Raw genomic sequence first — 16,950 nt, 5'->3', positions numbered from 1 at the left:
CCTTTTTATTAAATCCAAGGGTTCTTCGCTTTTTTTTTTGTTTGTTTATTACGATTGTTATAGTTCTGTTTGTATACGACGTTGTCAGTTCAGCACTCAGGTTGTAATATGACCAAGCTGTGCAAGCTTACTGTTAAGAATGCAACGTATAATTGTACATGAGAAAAGCAATCTTGCCTCAAATCAATGGCAAACTTTTGTAGGTCTATGAACTTAATTTAAAGTTTAGGTTTACACGGTGCTTTCATTCCAAAGTACCTGCACTCATGAATATGTCTGTATGTGTCAGTCACTCAAATCCCCGCGCTTCGCACCGGCGAAGTACTGCTTTTAAATTTTTATTAAGAAGAAAAGAAAACCTTTTAAAATTGAGGGAAAATATACCAATAACAGTTTGTTAAGGATCTGTTTTTTTTGTGAAGCTGCGTTCACTCGAGTGATCACTTCGAGATGACTTGCTGGCTAACCATAAGCCTTACCTGGTAGGTAACCACCCATACAATCAGATTGTGAATCTGACTACGAATGCCGTGAATGTAATTACCCCGATCTACATGCTGTCAAATAAACGAACCACATGCCGTGGTGCAATTTTAGGGGCTTAGCCTCTAGCGCTGACGTCCGAGGTTCGATTCCCGTAAGGGAGTGAAGTGAGCGCTTCGCACCGGCGAAGTACTGCTTTTAAATTTTTATTAAGAAGAAAAGAAAACCTTTTTAAATGAAGTCTTAAAAAGAGCTGTAAAGATATTGACAATAAGCTACGCAAACCCACCAAGACATGCAATCGTTTAAATCAAAGCGCGAGTGGAAAAACACCATCCCATAATATTAGTTAACGATTAACATATTTCTATATGTAATGTAAGCATACAATACAACTGATAATATGTTGCGCTTATTTATCTGGTGTACTGACATTTTTGCGCGTTTAACGGCTGAAATCTAACATGGTTTGTGCCCTTCAGAATGAAAAGAGTTTGCATTTACCTTTTTAATAAAAGGCGAGCTTTTAAGCCTGAGAAATCACCCCGTAAATGCACACGTTTAATTGCACATGTGTTAATATGTATGCTTACACAGTATTAAAAGACACTCAACAAGTACACAGTATTAAAAGACAGTCAACAATTAACGTCATTTACCTTCGTTCCCGCGTTTGACTTGTGCTGTAAATCTCTTCCTCGTTTTCAGTTCACGTGATTACGTAGGAGGCGTAATACGTGATGACGCGATACATGACTCCGCCTCCTCCATTAGAGTATATGGACAAAAAACAGGTTCCAGTTATGACCATTACACGTACAATTTCGAAATGAAACCTGCCTAACTTTTGTAAGTAAGCTGTAAGGAATGAGCCTGCCAAATTTCAGACTTCTACCTACACGGGAAGTTGGAGAATTAGTGATGAGTGAGTCAGTCAAACAGGTTCCAGTTATGACCATTACGCGTAGAATTTCGAAATAAAACCTGCCTAACTTTTGTAAGAAGGCTGTAAGGAATGAGCCTGCCAAATTTCAGACTTCTACCTACACGGGAAGTTGGAGAATTAGTGATGAGTGAGTGAGTCAGTCAGTCAGTGAGTCAGTGAGGGCTTTGCCTTTTATTAGTATAGATTATTGTATATAACTTATCCCCACCTTCCCTTCTATATCTATCACCTTAGGCAATTAGATGTAGTAAAAAGACAAGCAGAAGTTAAGTTACACATAAAATAATGTATTATTGATAATATTCATAAATAATAACAAAATGCAAAGTATATTTGAATATTGGCAACCATACAACCTGATTAAATGGTGATATGTAGTTTCAGGCGGCACACAGTCTTCTAGTTACTTAAATGTCTCTAGTTAAGGCATCTTTGGTGCTCAACTTTCAGCCACATGTCTGTTCAAAATGGCTGCTGAGCTGTGCTCTTCATTGTGTTGTCTTCATCATCACAGGTTAGCGAGAGAGAGAGAGAGAGTGAGGTTAAACAAGTAAATATATAGATTTTCTGTCCAACCCCTACAGCCAATAGGGCATCGTAGTACTTAAAGGCTTCTGAACCAAGCCAATTCCAAACAGCCATACTTCAGACCAATGGAGGAAATAGAACATCTTAACACCTGCCCCCAAACCATATGTTAAAGTACACCTTAGCCCATTTGCGGGGGGTAGAAATGACTTTAACAAAGAAACACTCGGCAAACTGGTTTAAGACACATCCCCCAAATCCTGTCGTAAAATTCAAACAGACCCATTCCTAAGGGTTGGGTAAACACTAAACTACATTGCTATGCCTAAATTACAAATAAAGACATACAAAATATTCATCAAGTTATATGTAAAATCTCACATCACAACAATATTATTAACTTGATTTGATTTGTTGTTGATGGTTCTTTAATGTACATAATATAAAAATATAATCATTGTCTTGCAGTTTACTCCTCAAATATCCATCCCCATATCTGAGTATACGAGACCACTCCCAGTTTTTTATTTCCTTATCACTATCAAATGAGTGAACTTTATCCACTGAGTCAAGGCCAATTTTAGAACGTAGTAGAGGCCAATTCTGGCTGATACTCCACTCTAGCGTAGAACAGACACAAAAGCAGGCCAGTTTAAGTTGGGTTCAAGTTTATTGTCATATGTGCATTGTAGTGCAATAAAATGTTTAGTTGTAGGTCTCTTTAGATAGTAGCATTAATACAAATGTTTCCAGAGAAATCAACCAGAATTGGATTATGGAACAATACAAATATTAGCCAATTTACCTCATAGTATGTTTCTGAATTATAGAAGGCAAACCAGACCAGGAGAATAAATTACATATTGACCAGGAATCAAAACAGTTGTCAATGAATTAACAATGATATCCAATGTACCATTCCATATTCTGTAATTTGTTTTTTTTAGGATAGTAAAGTATTTTAGTTTTGCAAAGTTGCATAGCACATGTTCAAATTTGTTTGCTCCTTTGAAGTTTTGAAATTCCCAATATATATTTGTCTCACTTTTAGCCACTATTGCAGAAGGAGCAGTAACATATATGAGAGATTTCACCTCAAAGTTTAAGGATCGTCTTACATTCTCTTCTTTTTCATCAAGTAGTTCCTTAAGCTCCCAGACATAATCAGGTACGTATATTTAAAAAGAAAAAACAAAAAGAGATTAAGCCCATTTTCCTAAGTGATTTATTTTTGTAAGAAACTAAGGATACAAGTAACAAGGCTTCATACAATGATTGAAAATGCAACTTTTCTTACTTTTTACTTTTTAAAAATGCTTTTTTACTTATGTCGGTCACTTCCAGTAATACTATTAACCTAAACAGGTTGGAAATTTAAAACTGTTTGTGTCACGGTGGCAGTGCTGTTGCCACACAGCTTCAAGACGCAGAATGTCTGTCCTGGAATGATTACTGTCTGTGTGAGGTTTTTCTTTCTCTGGGTATTTTACTCTTACTTTCAAAAGACGAGCTGATTGGTGACTCTGATTTGGCCTGATATAAGACATTGTTCGGGTCTGTTTGTAGCTTACAATCAGCTGACATCATGTTTGTGCCTAAAGCTACTGGGATGGACACTTTAACCCCTGCTATCCTGAACTGAACAAAGCAGGTTAAAAATTATTTATCTGAGCCTCTGTCAGTATCTCACACTTTTTTTTGGATGCAGTTACAAACATTTTAATAAGCTTAAGATCACCATTCTGCCCATAAACATATGTGGCAAGCCTAAATTCATACTTTCATTTAAACAATAAAAAAAATGCTTAAAAGTCAGCACAAACCCACTGTACTTTGTATAAAATGTTGTGATGGAGGACAGGAATGGACTGGCTGGAAGAGATGGTTTGTTTGTACTTGGCTGGGACGCCATCATAATGAATGGACAGCATGGGTGGATGGGCATCCCTGCCAAAACAGTTGGTGTTAACTTATCCTGCCAGGTGACTGTCATGGATGGAAGAGCAAATTGACTGCGAGGGTCATTGTTCCCTTTCTTGGTTGGGAAGTCAACATAAGGGAGAGGGGGGATTGCCCCCTGATGCCATGTGGTTCCCCAGTACACTGGGTGGCAGCATCCTTCTTGGAGAGCCCTCTTAGACAATATTTTGGCACCAAAAATACTCCCAGTCGAGTTTAAAAAAGAGCCCACAACTTTATCCCAGGGAGTTGAAGTCAAGAGAGGAGGAGGACAGCTATTGTCTGAGGAGGAATGGAGGAGAGAAAAGCAAAAGAATTGTGTTATGGAAAGAAGAAGCTTTGTATAGGGAACAACAAAAATATAAATCAGTCTTTTACAGCTGGAACTGTTGTCTGTGCAGTTGTGTCTGGGGTTTGTGAGATGCCCCGCAGTGGTCACAACGTAAAGCATGAAATATTACCACAACATACAAACTAGTAAATGACAATGAATCAAGATTGTATATTCAGCTGTTCCAGTGTAGTACTGCTCCTATGCCTCTCCAGAGAAATCATGATAATATTTAATATATTTCACTTACAGAAGTCAATTGTTTCCATCGACTTGGAGAGCACATCCTGCATCCTACTCTTGATCGTTGCACTCCAATAAATAAAATTATCTCCCAAAATTTGTACTGTGGGCCTCAGTCAGTGTTTAGGTTCATTGCCAAGCTGTTGGTACTGCCAAGCAGGATAGTTTCGGACAACTGAAAAGAGACTTCACATCAGGTCACCAATTATGTTTATGTTAATCACCTTTTATGTTCCTCCCAGACCTTCTACTGTTACTTAGCAGCAATCTTTTATCCTCACAAGCAGACTCTGTGCTGAGGATTGAGGTCCATCCAAGAAGGACCTCATCATTGTAGTTAATTTTCTCTTTAACCAAATCCAAAGTTAGCTAAACATAGGAAAGAACAAGGAAGACTACCAATATATTTGTCATTGGACATAAGGAACCGAGATTAAAAAAACCAAAATAAATACATAGAAACAAATATGTGAGAGTGAGGTGCAGAAGCAGACAACTATCGTTACTTTTATCTATTAAGAGTTTCAGTTTTGAGAAGAACCTATATGTAAATTATTAAATTTGCAAGAAGCATTAAAATTGTTTGTAATGTTTTACATTTGAACTAGATAACTTTTTTTATTTTTGGTGTAGATGATGAAGTTTCATATTTTGGAAGTAAATTCACTCTTACAGTAGTTATTTCATACTATTTAAAATCCAGAGAAGGGTTAACATCCTTCTTTCAAGACTCTACACACAATGAGACTAAGTGGACTCAGATGCAAAAGAAGAATTTGACAAAAATATGATTACTCATGCAGTATAACAGTGAAAAGCTCATTTCAAGGTACTGTAACTTAAAAGAAGATGACTTTCTAGCTTTGCCAAACACAATTCTCTTCCAAAGTTCTACCTCTTGAAGCACCCGTCCACCACTGATGTATGCACAGTCTCTCAAATCTGATTCACTGCAGCTTGTAACTCTCAGAGTTCTCATAGGTCTCTTGATGGCCTCCCTCACTAGTTGTCATTTTGTACAATCAGATTTTTATGGAAGGCCTGTTCTAGGCAGATTTACATCTGAGTTATACCCTTCCCATGTCTTATTGATTGATTTAATTGGATTCCAAGGGATATTTAGTGACATGGATTTTTTTCTTGTATCTGTCCCCTTAATTGTGAGCGTCAGTCACATTTTGTGGAGTGTTCTTTTGTCTTCATTGTGCAGGTTTGGCCATGATACTGACTCACCACAAGCTGGACCTTACGGATAAGGTGCGTTTATACTACAACTAGCTGTTCTACCCATCTAAGATGGGTTGAAATCTACATAATCAATGCAGACCTCAGTATATTCAGCATGAACGTTTGCAATGTACCATCTATTGGAATGTTTTTTGCACTAATAAAAAACATTGCATTTTACATTCCAACAGATGGCACATCACAAACATTTGTAGTTATAGAATAAATTGCGTTTTCATTCATTAGATGGCGCATCACCAAGACTAGCACTGCTTTTCTGAATCCCACACCAACTGGCATATAACATAGACACAGAAATCGAATGGGCACACAGACTCTCTGACACACACACAGACACTTGTCCTTTTACTAAGGTGGATTAATTGAATCTCCAGAAAGGTGACTGAACTCATTATGTGACTTTTAAAACCAATTGGCTGCACCAGAGATGATTTAGGTCTGTCATATTAAAGGAAGTGAATACATAAGTTAATTATTTAGTGTTTTATAATTGTAATTATTTTAGACCACTTTGAAAGAGATCTGTTTTCAAACTGACGTTAAAGAGTCTTTTTCTGTAGATCAGGGTCAAACATTCCAAATTAAAATTCATTATGAGTCAACATTGTAGAACAATAAAATATGAAAACTTTAAAAGAGGCAAATACTTTCTATATACACTGTATTATGAGAGAAGTCCACCTCCAAGTATAGAACTCTCCTTACAGGGTGAGCATGCACTCGCATAAATGTAGTCAACAAGTTGTTCAGTGTGTTGAATGCTAATACTCTTTGTTCTCCTCTCCAGCAGAAAATGCACTGTTAGCTCCTGCTCCATTCTGTTTACCAGAGGTTAAGGAAGCCTGTGAATCACAATCCAGCAAACATTCTTTACCATGTGAAGAAGAAGCCAGGCATCTACTAAAGAATTCCAAAGGGCACAACTCTTAAGATCCAGTCCTGATCTTGATCTGTGTTTCTCTCTTTTATGGCAGTAAAACTTTAACCATCCAGAGATGTGTCCATAACACAAAGGAACCTGAAATGCAGCAATACTTAAATATATAATAGAAGAAAACACAAATAAAAAACTCACAGTGATTAAACAAGCATGAATAATGTCTTAAACAAAAGAAAACATATAAATATCTACATAAAATGTACAAAACATAGTATTAGCCTCTCCTTGTCAAACAATCAGCACCTCTTCCCACAATACACGGAGAGCCACATCTATGGATAAAGCTTTCCGTGACCATTTCAACTGCTTCCAGTTTACTGATATCCAGGTGATTCCTGAAGACAGAGCTCTTTGTCAGACTTCATGGCACTTGTCTTTGCTTTCTACCTCTTTACTCACTTTCTGGATATCTGCAATACTCTGCTGACCCCATCAACTGTTAACCAACTGGGGTTTAGTTAGACTGACAGTTTGTTTTTTTACATTTTCTTTAGGACTAAGCTTTTAAGGACTGCTTTCTGTTCTCCATTTCATGTTAATTGAGCACTCAACTACTTATTAACAAATTGCATTTATTTCAAATTTTGTACTTGAAAAAAAAAATTCTAAATAATAAAAATAATGCTTTCAAGCATAATGTAAATGTTACTATTTAGGAATTGTGGCAGTATGAGCCATTACCATTTGGTTTGAAATTTAATCGTGACAATATCCTCATTACCTGAAATCTAAACTCATTTTATGGGCGCAAATGCTGAAGCAATCAAAAACCCAGAAGACACTTTGGGATTCATCTGTTGATGGACAACACATCTGAAGAAATAATTTTGGACACCTATACTTCAGCTTTGATTACTTTGGCATTAACAAACTTGGCAAAGTTCCCTTATAGATTAAAACAGAAAATGTTAACACACTGATCCCTGCATTTGGGATATGACTGATAACAGAGAACATCAGTCCGCTTCCTTGCCACTCCAAACTTTCTGCAACTCCTGGGGAAGAAGAGATGGTAAGCCAGCCAAATGAAATACACTTTCAAGTAGCACAGTACCAGTTTTCTCAAAAGGACTGCTCAAATTGTAATGAAGAACAGTGGATTGATTGATTGGTGATAATCAATCAATGAATTAACTATTGTTTTGTTTTGACTTAGATAGATAGATAGATAGATAGATAGATAGATAGATAGATAGATAGATAGATAGATAGATAGATAGATAGATAGATAGATAGATAGATAGATACTATGGCAAGCGGCTGGGGGTGGCACCCAGCCGGGATGCCCAGAAGGACCGGAGGAGGGCTTACGCCTCCCCCAGAGCACGAGGGGGCGACTGCCCTGGTGGCTTTGGGGACCACGGGAACGGAGCTTAGAAGCTCAACCCTATAGGGGCCTGTGGTCACCGCCAGGGGGCACCCCAATGCCAATGGAGCCCTGGCCCTCAGCACTTCCACCACACCCGAAAGTGCTGGGGGGAAGAAGACCAGGGACACCCGCAGTGCTTCCGGGTACACAGCCGGTACTTCCTTCACACCAGGAAGGGCCGGCGGAAGCTTATTGGGAGGCACCTGGAGCACATCCAGGTGTGTATAAAAGGGGCCGCCTCCCTCCGTTCGATGGTTGGAGTCAGGAGCAGAGTAGATGAAGTCTTGGAGGAGAGGAGTGGAGGCGGACCTGAGAAGAGCATAGGAAGAAAGGCCTGAACTTTGGGGGAGTACTGAGGTTGTGTGAGTTTCACTTGTATATAGTATTGTAAATAAACGTGTTGTGGTGCTTAAAACGATGTCTGCCTGTCTGTGTCCGGGCTGTTCCCCACAATAGATAGATAGATTTCCTTCTCCCCTTTGTCACTACCTCAGGTAGGTTAAGTGTGTGTCCCATTACTAAGCCTGACCTTTTAATTAGCTTGTTGATTCGGTGGGCTCTTTTAAAGTGATGATACTGGCCCAGCACACCACAGCACAGCATAGGAAATCTCACTGGCCATCACAGAGCCATGCAAGTAGAAGATGTGAAGGATGTCACTACCACAATAGAGGAGCACAGTGTCTCCTAAGAAAAAAAGAGTCTGCTCGACCCTTTCTTATATAGTTCCTCTGTACTGCAAGACAAGTCTAGCCTGTCCTTGATGTGTATCCATAACTTCTCCATATGCACTCCAGAACAGTGACCTAGTGACCCTTTGGTGTGGCGAAAGTCAATAACCAGTTCCTTGGTTTTGCTGATGTTAAGCTGTAAACAATTCTCTTTGCACCAATAAATAAACTCCTCCACTTGACTCCTATACTCTGCCTCACCCCTCTTGTCACTACACCCCGTAGGTATTGAGTCATCTGAGAATTTCTGCAAGTGACATGACCTGGTGTTATATTTGTAGTCTGAGGTGCACAGAGTGAAGAGAAAAGGTGACAGGACTGTTCCTTGTGGTGCTCCTGGACTGAACTGGAGGAATGTCAGTACCTTACAACCTTAGTGAACAGAATAAAACATTTTAGTGATGCTAATGCAATTACAAAGGTTTCTCTAATAACCAAAGCATTAAAAATAAGTAATTAAAGATAAACTAAGAGAGTTTACCAGAACTCAGAATGAATGACTGCCTAAAATGGGGCTGTGCAGTCATAGGTAAATAATAAATCAAAAATTAGTTATCTCAAGCAGTACTGGCCATTCAAAATTCTAGTACTGTCTTGCCTGTATGTTTAAATCAATTTAATGGCACCTTGATAAAAAACAAAAAAAAGTATCAATTTTTTTTAGAAACATGAAGATTTCTGGGTGTGTCCAGACTCTTGACTAGTAGTGTATATGCAGTATCTATTTACAAGCACTACCACTAGACTCTTCACTGCTCCAACAGCTCAGCAGATTTAAAACCCAGCCAAGAGATCCAAAGATGGTCAAAAGATGACATGTTGTTGTAGCTCTACCGTTTTACACTCAGAACTAGTTTTCTATCGCCAATTCTAGCCCATGTTTACATGGATAAGCCAATTGTTAAAGAAGACAAGATGTTCCATCTAACATTGCCCACTTAACAGGCTAATGCTCTCTATACAGTATCTTCTCCCTCTTGCTCAAGCACGTGTGCCCCCCAAACAAAACTTGTTTACTCTTAAGAATTTCACTGAACTCACTGCCTTTTACTCAGGATACTATTCTTGTATCTGCAAATGCCGGAAACTAAGTAAAGCTTTTGTCTTTAAACCACTCTTTTGAACCTCAAGACATGCAGCTGACTTGTAGGCCTCCAAGTGGCTTGTATCCTTGAAGGGTCCACACGCTGGTGTGCATCTTCATACTGCTACTGTGCTGACCCTCATTGGAGTGCTACTTTGACAAACTTTAGGTAAGTGTTTTTAAAGTAATAACTATTTACATTATTAATAATCTATATATATAATTCACTAAGCATCCGCCAGTGCAAGTTATATATGTAGATAAGACACCCATGGAGCACGCAAGACAGAGCCACACCCACCAACTCTAAGACCATGGGATACAATGACAACTCACAGAGCCATGCCCACCAACTCGGACACGAGCCCCGCCCACCAACTCTAAGACCATGGGATACGAAAACAACTCACAGTCACGCCCACCAACTCAGACGCAACAACACACAAAACATGGCTTCATTCGCATTCATCTCTGCTACAGTCCACATGCACCTCTGAGCCACGTTGACTTTTCATTATTCTTTTCAGTTACGACGCACGACCGCATCCACCATCGCAAACTGTTTTACACGCTGCATACAGCGATTCACATCTGCGACAAACATGCTTCTTCATAGATGGTCCTGCTGGAACACGGAAAACGTTTGTCTACACAATTTCATACTATACTCCTTATTCCCCGGCCCGCGTCCATCCTCGCTCTCCAGGCACCTAACACCGCGTAAGTCGCTTTCGTCTCCATGGCACACGCACGACAGAACCCATCTACTAACAATCCGTGCGAGAGTGAAAGCATTTGCCAAGAATGTTTTCATTAATCAAGAATGAAAGTTGGAGGTTCGAAGATGATCACATACCATCGTAATTACGACCATAAACGATGCCGACTGGCAATCCGGCGTCGTTATTCCCATGACCCCCTGGGCAGCCAACCGGGTAACCAAAGTCTTTTGGTTCCGGGGGGAGTATGGCTGCAAAGCTGACCATGGTCTTAGAGTTGGTGGGCGGGTCTCTGTGAGTTGCTCTTGTGAGCGGGCACATGACCAGCCAGTGTGTATGCTTCGAGAGCGAGGATGGATGCGGCAGGACCATTTAAGAAGAATCATGTTTGTCGCGGATGTGAATCGCTGAATGAGCGTGCGACGGCGGTCCTCTAATTGTCAGTCACGGACAATTGTATGTTGCCCTCTCCAGAGTTCCATCTTTTCATTCACCTACAGTCGTATCCTCAAACCCACCCCATTTGGACAACTGTGCCTTTCAGGAAGTGTTCACCCATCAATACATAATTATGCGGCGTATGCTACGCCGCGGGTTGGCTAGTTGGCTATAAATATCTTATACCTGTAAAAGTGTAAATTAATAAAATCTTTGACACAGCCTGCCACAGTATGACATAAGGGCCACTGGTCTGTAATCACTAAGCGAAAAGGCGTATGTATTCTTTTTTTGGAATTAGAGCAATACGGGATGTTTTTACAAAGCAACAACACTTTCTGGAGCTTTAGTGGAATACTGAACAAGGTGACACCACAGTGTTGGTCAGCATGGGCCTTAAGAACTTGAGAACTGACTCCATCTGTTCCTATGGCTTTTCCTGTGTGTGGCCTCCCCAGTTGTCTCTCACTTGGTCACCAGTTATGGACAGACCATAGTTAGGGTCAGAGGTGGACTCATCACTGGCCATACCAGTTTAAGTGGTTGATGCAGTAGGGATGGTGTGGGGAGTCTGCACATTAGAAGAAGATGGTGGTGGCTGATGGAGGGAAAATCTATTAAAACATTGGTTTAGGGTGTTTTCCTTGTCCACACTCATTTCTAGCACCAGAGCCCTGGTTTGCTGGAGAAAGCAGGTTGAAAACATCCATCCACCCATCCATCCATTTTCCAACCCCATGAATCCGAACACAGGGTAGGTTGAAAACATTGTTAATATAATTTTTTATTCATTCTTTTATTACATTTTCTGAACTCCATTATTGTATCACAGGCTCATGGAAAGTTACTATTGAACATCCATTACAGAGTACAGTTTTGCACACCCACACACACTTAATATAGCATTAATAAATCTAACATGCACGTCTTTGGGATATGGATGGCCAAAAATGATATCTGTGAGTTGTAAAAAAGGAAATGAGAGATGACATAAACATCCATCCGCTATATCCTAACTACAGGGTCACGGGGGTCTGCTGGAGCCAATCCCAGTGGGAGGAAACCGACACAGACACAGGGAGAACATGCAGACTCCATGCAGGGATGATCCAGGAAGCGAACCCAGGTCTCCTAACTGCAAGGCAGCAGTGCTACCCACTGCAGCACCGTGCCACCAAGGCATAAACAACACAAATAAAAACAGAATAGGCTGAAAAGTTATCTACAGCAGCTAATTAAAATAACCAGCATTAAATACATCACTTTTATCCATCCATTTTCCAACCTGCTGAATCCGAACACAGGGTCACAGGGGTCTGCTAGAGCCAATCCCAGTCAACACAGGGCGCTAAGCAGGAAACAATCCCCGGGCAGGGCGCCAACCCACCACAGGACACACACCAAGCATAATTTAGAATCGCAAAGGCACCTAGCCTGCATGTCTTTGGACTGTGGGAGGAAACCGGAGCACCTGGAAGAAACTCATGCAGACAACATGCAAACTCCACGCAGGGAGGACCCGGGAAGCAAACTCAAGTCTCCTAACTGCGAGGCAGCAGTGCTACCCACTGCGCCACGGTGCCACCCCATTACTTTTATTAATGTGTTTGTTAAAATGTTTTCACTAAAGTTGACCACAGATTTTGTTCTGATATTGATACCTTTGATGGCTTTTTGTTCTGAGGAGTAAACTCAACATCAAAAGTGAAGGTAAGGGTAATTGTTCTTGGTTATTCAAAGTGTAATTCTGTAGGTGGAAGTGTATGGATGTTAGGAGGAGGACAGTTTGGGAGCATGCGCTGATACAGTGTGTTGCTGCACCCACCACACAACAGACCACCCAGATTGGGACCTGAGTGCCGCTGTACAACGGGTGACACCTCAGCATAACAGTGTGAGGTTTTTTATGGTGGCTGCAGTGCCAATCTTGCCACCAACCGCCAAGTTTTCCCTGCAAGTTGGAGGGACGAAGTAATTGCAGGTTGAGGGCCCAGCAGAACAGAGTTTATGAGATTTGAACCAGCACCCTTCCAATTGCTGGCACAGATCTCTAGCCTCAGGGCCACCACTCTGCCCTCTGAATGTTAGATTTCAAGTAAAAGTAAAAGAACCAATTGCCAGGAAAGATGTGCATCACAGGTGTTTTACATCATGGTGGAAATTTTATAGTAAAAGAGAACATGAAGGTTAAGACTTCTGGCTTTCTGATCATGTAAGACACATATTTCCTTATTTTCTTTTGGTGCTTTACACACTTAAAATTTCCACACATCTTTTTTTTAACAATTTGTTACATCTTGTTTTACTGTGCAGTGTGGTTTCTTGGTGCTCAGTATGAACTCACTTTCATTGCTCTTGCTTGTAAGTACGTAGCGTGAGTTGCCTACACCTACTGTACATGCTTTTAAAAAAGGTCTCCATGTTGTTCCTTTGCCCCAGTTCACTGTTAGGGACTGACTGCTAGTGATTTTAACACCACAAGATGTTTCTTTAGAGAGTTAAATGAATTGCGATATAAACAGGCAACTGAGTAGCCTACCTCATCAGCCTCTACATCAAGTGAAAAGATTCCAAAGTATTTCTGTAAAAACTTCTATGAATTGTAATACATTATGATCCTAACACGTCCATAGAATAAATTCTGGACTTTTAAGGACTGTTTTTGGTTTAATTATCACAGTACATCAAATCAAGACAGTTTATGCTCTTTGGTGCTATACAATATGAATATACAAACACAGTGAATTCTATTTTTCAACAAATATATATATGACTATAAGTTGGTTAGAAAATGGGTGGATTATGATATTTTATGTCACAGACACTTTTTTTACTCCAAATTGGAAAAAAAGTCTTTGACAACTTACAAAATATAAAACTTTTGACCAAGCTAAAAAGGTATTTCCTCTTTGAAAAAGCAGGACTAAATATAAATAAAATAAAAATACTACTTCAAAAAATGACAAAGCTGGCTTGTGGACTTCACCACTGTATAAAAACAGTGGCTCAACCACCTTGATTTCTCGGTAATGTCCCACATTGTAATGGGAACTTTTTAAAAACGTAAAAATGAAGAAAAAGAAGCATTCTTTGCATGCCCGAGAGGCCCATTTATTGAAAGAGCAGACTCTTAAAAATAAAGGCGCCAGAGTGGCTCTTCACAGCGATGACATAGGGGAACCATTTTTGGGTCCTAAAAGACCCATCTGCATGAAGGTTCCAGAAAGAGCCTTTATTTATTTAGATCTTTAAAAGGCCACATACAGTAAATAACCACGAACAGATAGTGACAGATTTGTAAAATACCAATGGCTCATGATTTTAAAAGGACTCTTGCTGCATACAATAACTCAGGCTAAGTCCAGGTTTTCTTAATCTGTTAGTGTCCTGCTAGATAGCCGACCATATGTTAAAGATATCAGTTTTTTCGTACATAAGTTTTTCAAAGCACAAAAAAAGAGCTTCATGTGGAAAGAACCCTTTCCAGAATGGAATGGTGCTTTATCAAGATATAGTTCTACAAGGAACCACACAACCCAGTAGAGAACCATAAAATGCAATTAAATAAACATTATTTTATTAAGAGAGTACAAAGTCATGTCCTGTCAATGATCATTCCTTGGATCATTGTACAAAAGTAGGAATAAATCCAATCCCACTGTCTAGACTCCTGCATGTGGTTCTCTTCTGAGTACTCTGGATTCACCCTCAACATCTAAAAGAGTGTGCAGGCATAGCAACTCTAAACTGTCCAGTCTGAGGGTGTGTGCAGGTGAGTCCTGTCATGGACTGGTACCTCATTTGTGACAGATTTTGGTCTTGTGTCGCCTGGACAGGATCTGCCCCCTCAGCCCATATCTGAATGAACCTTATTAATAAAGCTGGACTGAAGGCCTGCCTCCATGCTAACTTGAACTGGATAAACGGGTTCATTCATGGATGGGAAAATAGGCCACCAAGCAAGTTCTACAAAGCAGTCGCCCTAGTCAATGTTTTCAATGTCATATGCAAATATTTAATGAAGCAGACAAACAAGTTTAAATAAAATGTCAAAATATCAGTGCCTTCGATATGATTAGTCTTATAAAACAAGCAAACAAGGAAATACACCGGCAGGTAAATCGAGAGGGTATTTCCAGATGAAAGCCTGCAGGAATGTAGGATGTTCACTACAAAGGTTATACTGTATAAATTAAAGTTGCATTACCGGCAAATCAGTTTTTAAAATTAATGAATACAATATGTATTTGTTTTACATGTATATTTAAAACTATCGAATAACTGCAAAAGATGAAAACGAGTGAATTAATAACATAACAAAAAGTGTAATGTACCGAGATTTTACTAATATTGTAGCTTAATAAAGAAATGGAAGAGAGTTTATTTAAAAGTATTCATGATTTTCATCGGCGTTACTAAGTTACTAAAACTCGAGTGTCACACATCCATCCATCCATCCATTTTCCAACCCGCTGAATCCGAACACAGGGTCACGGGGGTCTGCTGGAGCCAATCCCAGCCAACACAGGGCAGGAAACAATCCTGGGCAGGGTGCCAACCCACCGCAGTGGCACACACAAACACACCCACACACACTAGGGCCAATTTAGAATCGCCAATCCACCTAACCTGCATGTCTTTGGACTGTGGGAGGAAACCGGAGCGCCCAGAGGAAACCCACGCAGACACGGGGAGAACATACAAACTCCACGCAGGGAGGACCCGGGAATCGAACCCAGGTCCCCAGATCTCCCAACTGCGAGGCAGCAGCGCTACCCACTGCGCCACCGTGCCGCCCAGTGTCACACATTTAATAGCCTAATACTTCATAACTTAGGAGAGTTGAAACGCTTCTGTATAGCGCCTTCCTTCTTAACAATCATCATAACAGAGAAACAAAAGAAGGACATTACGGTTACAGCTTGTTGTTCATTTGTAACACTCGGCGTCACATAAAATATATATATAAAAGGTAAAACTGAGATCACGAATTTGCGAAGACAGCCAGTCCCTTCTACAAGATACCAGCACGTACACATCTGCTTCACAAAAGCCCTTTAAAGCGTTTATTATTATTATTATTATTATTAATATTATTATTATTATTATTATTATTATTATGTCCTGCGGTGGGTTGGCACTCTGCCCGGGATTGGTTCCTGCCTTGTGCCCTGTGTTGGCTGGGATTGGCTCCAGCACACCCCCGTGACCCTGTGTTCGGATTCAGCGGGCTGGAAAATGGATGGATGGATTATTATTATTATTATTATTATTATTATTATTATTATTATTAACAGTAGCTACTCTCTGGTATCACATATCACTACATTATCTCTTCAATCCGTACATTTACTCACGCATCCATCAGAGATCCTCTTAATTCAGCGCAGGGTAAGAGGGGTCAGGACTTTTCCAGAAACACTTCAGGCTCCATTTGTCTCTTAGGATTCGCGGGAAAGGAGAAACTGGTAAAAAAGGGGACTGAGAGGGACCACCTAATGTATAGTTTAGAGTTCAAAAATACACATTTTCAGCGGGAGACATTTTTTCTAGCAATTTTTTAATATTCAAGCTTACACCGAATTGCTAAGAATTTATCATGAAAATGTAATATTATCTTTATGTGATATACATGTAAGTAATTTATACTGTTGAACCTACGTGTTAAACCTTCCCATACCAGCACAGCTTAACATTACGGACGTTACCCCGCAATAACTTTTTAATGTTATAAATTGACTTGCTTCTTATGTAAAATATCATCATATCCGATCAATAAAAAGAAGTGTCGAAAGACAATTCTTTTAATTAATAGGAAAACAAACTATTGACGAATAAAACAGACTCTGTGATTTGCACTGCATGAAGTTCCATCCACTTCCACGGCAGCTGCCAAAGACGTTCCTGTTTAACGAGAGCCACGCCCTCGAG

General features: G+C 39.9%; 1 protein-coding gene across 1 annotated transcript in view; it reads left to right on the top strand.

Annotated features, from left to right (window-relative positions):
* Positions 1 to 7,181, top strand: part of LOC114669373 (uncharacterized) — a 60,265-nt gene extending 53,084 nt beyond the window's left edge. The window contains exons 11-12 of the mRNA XM_051922180.1: positions 3,009 to 3,125; positions 6,529 to 7,181. Of these exons, the coding sequence (XP_051778140.1) occupies positions 3,009 to 3,121 (113 nt within the window). The 3' untranslated portion in view covers positions 3,122 to 3,125; positions 6,529 to 7,181. The remainder of the gene's footprint in view (positions 1 to 3,008; positions 3,126 to 6,528) is intronic.
* The last annotated feature ends 9,769 nt before the right edge of the window (positions 7,182 to 16,950 follow it).

Source organism: Erpetoichthys calabaricus, chromosome 1 (genome assembly GCF_900747795.2).
Source record: "Erpetoichthys calabaricus chromosome 1, fErpCal1.3, whole genome shotgun sequence".
Lineage (NCBI taxonomy): Eukaryota > Metazoa > Chordata > Cladistia > Polypteriformes > Polypteridae > Erpetoichthys > Erpetoichthys calabaricus.
The sequence above is the reverse complement of the archived record's forward strand: the minus strand, read 5'-3'. Positions and strand labels throughout refer to the sequence as shown.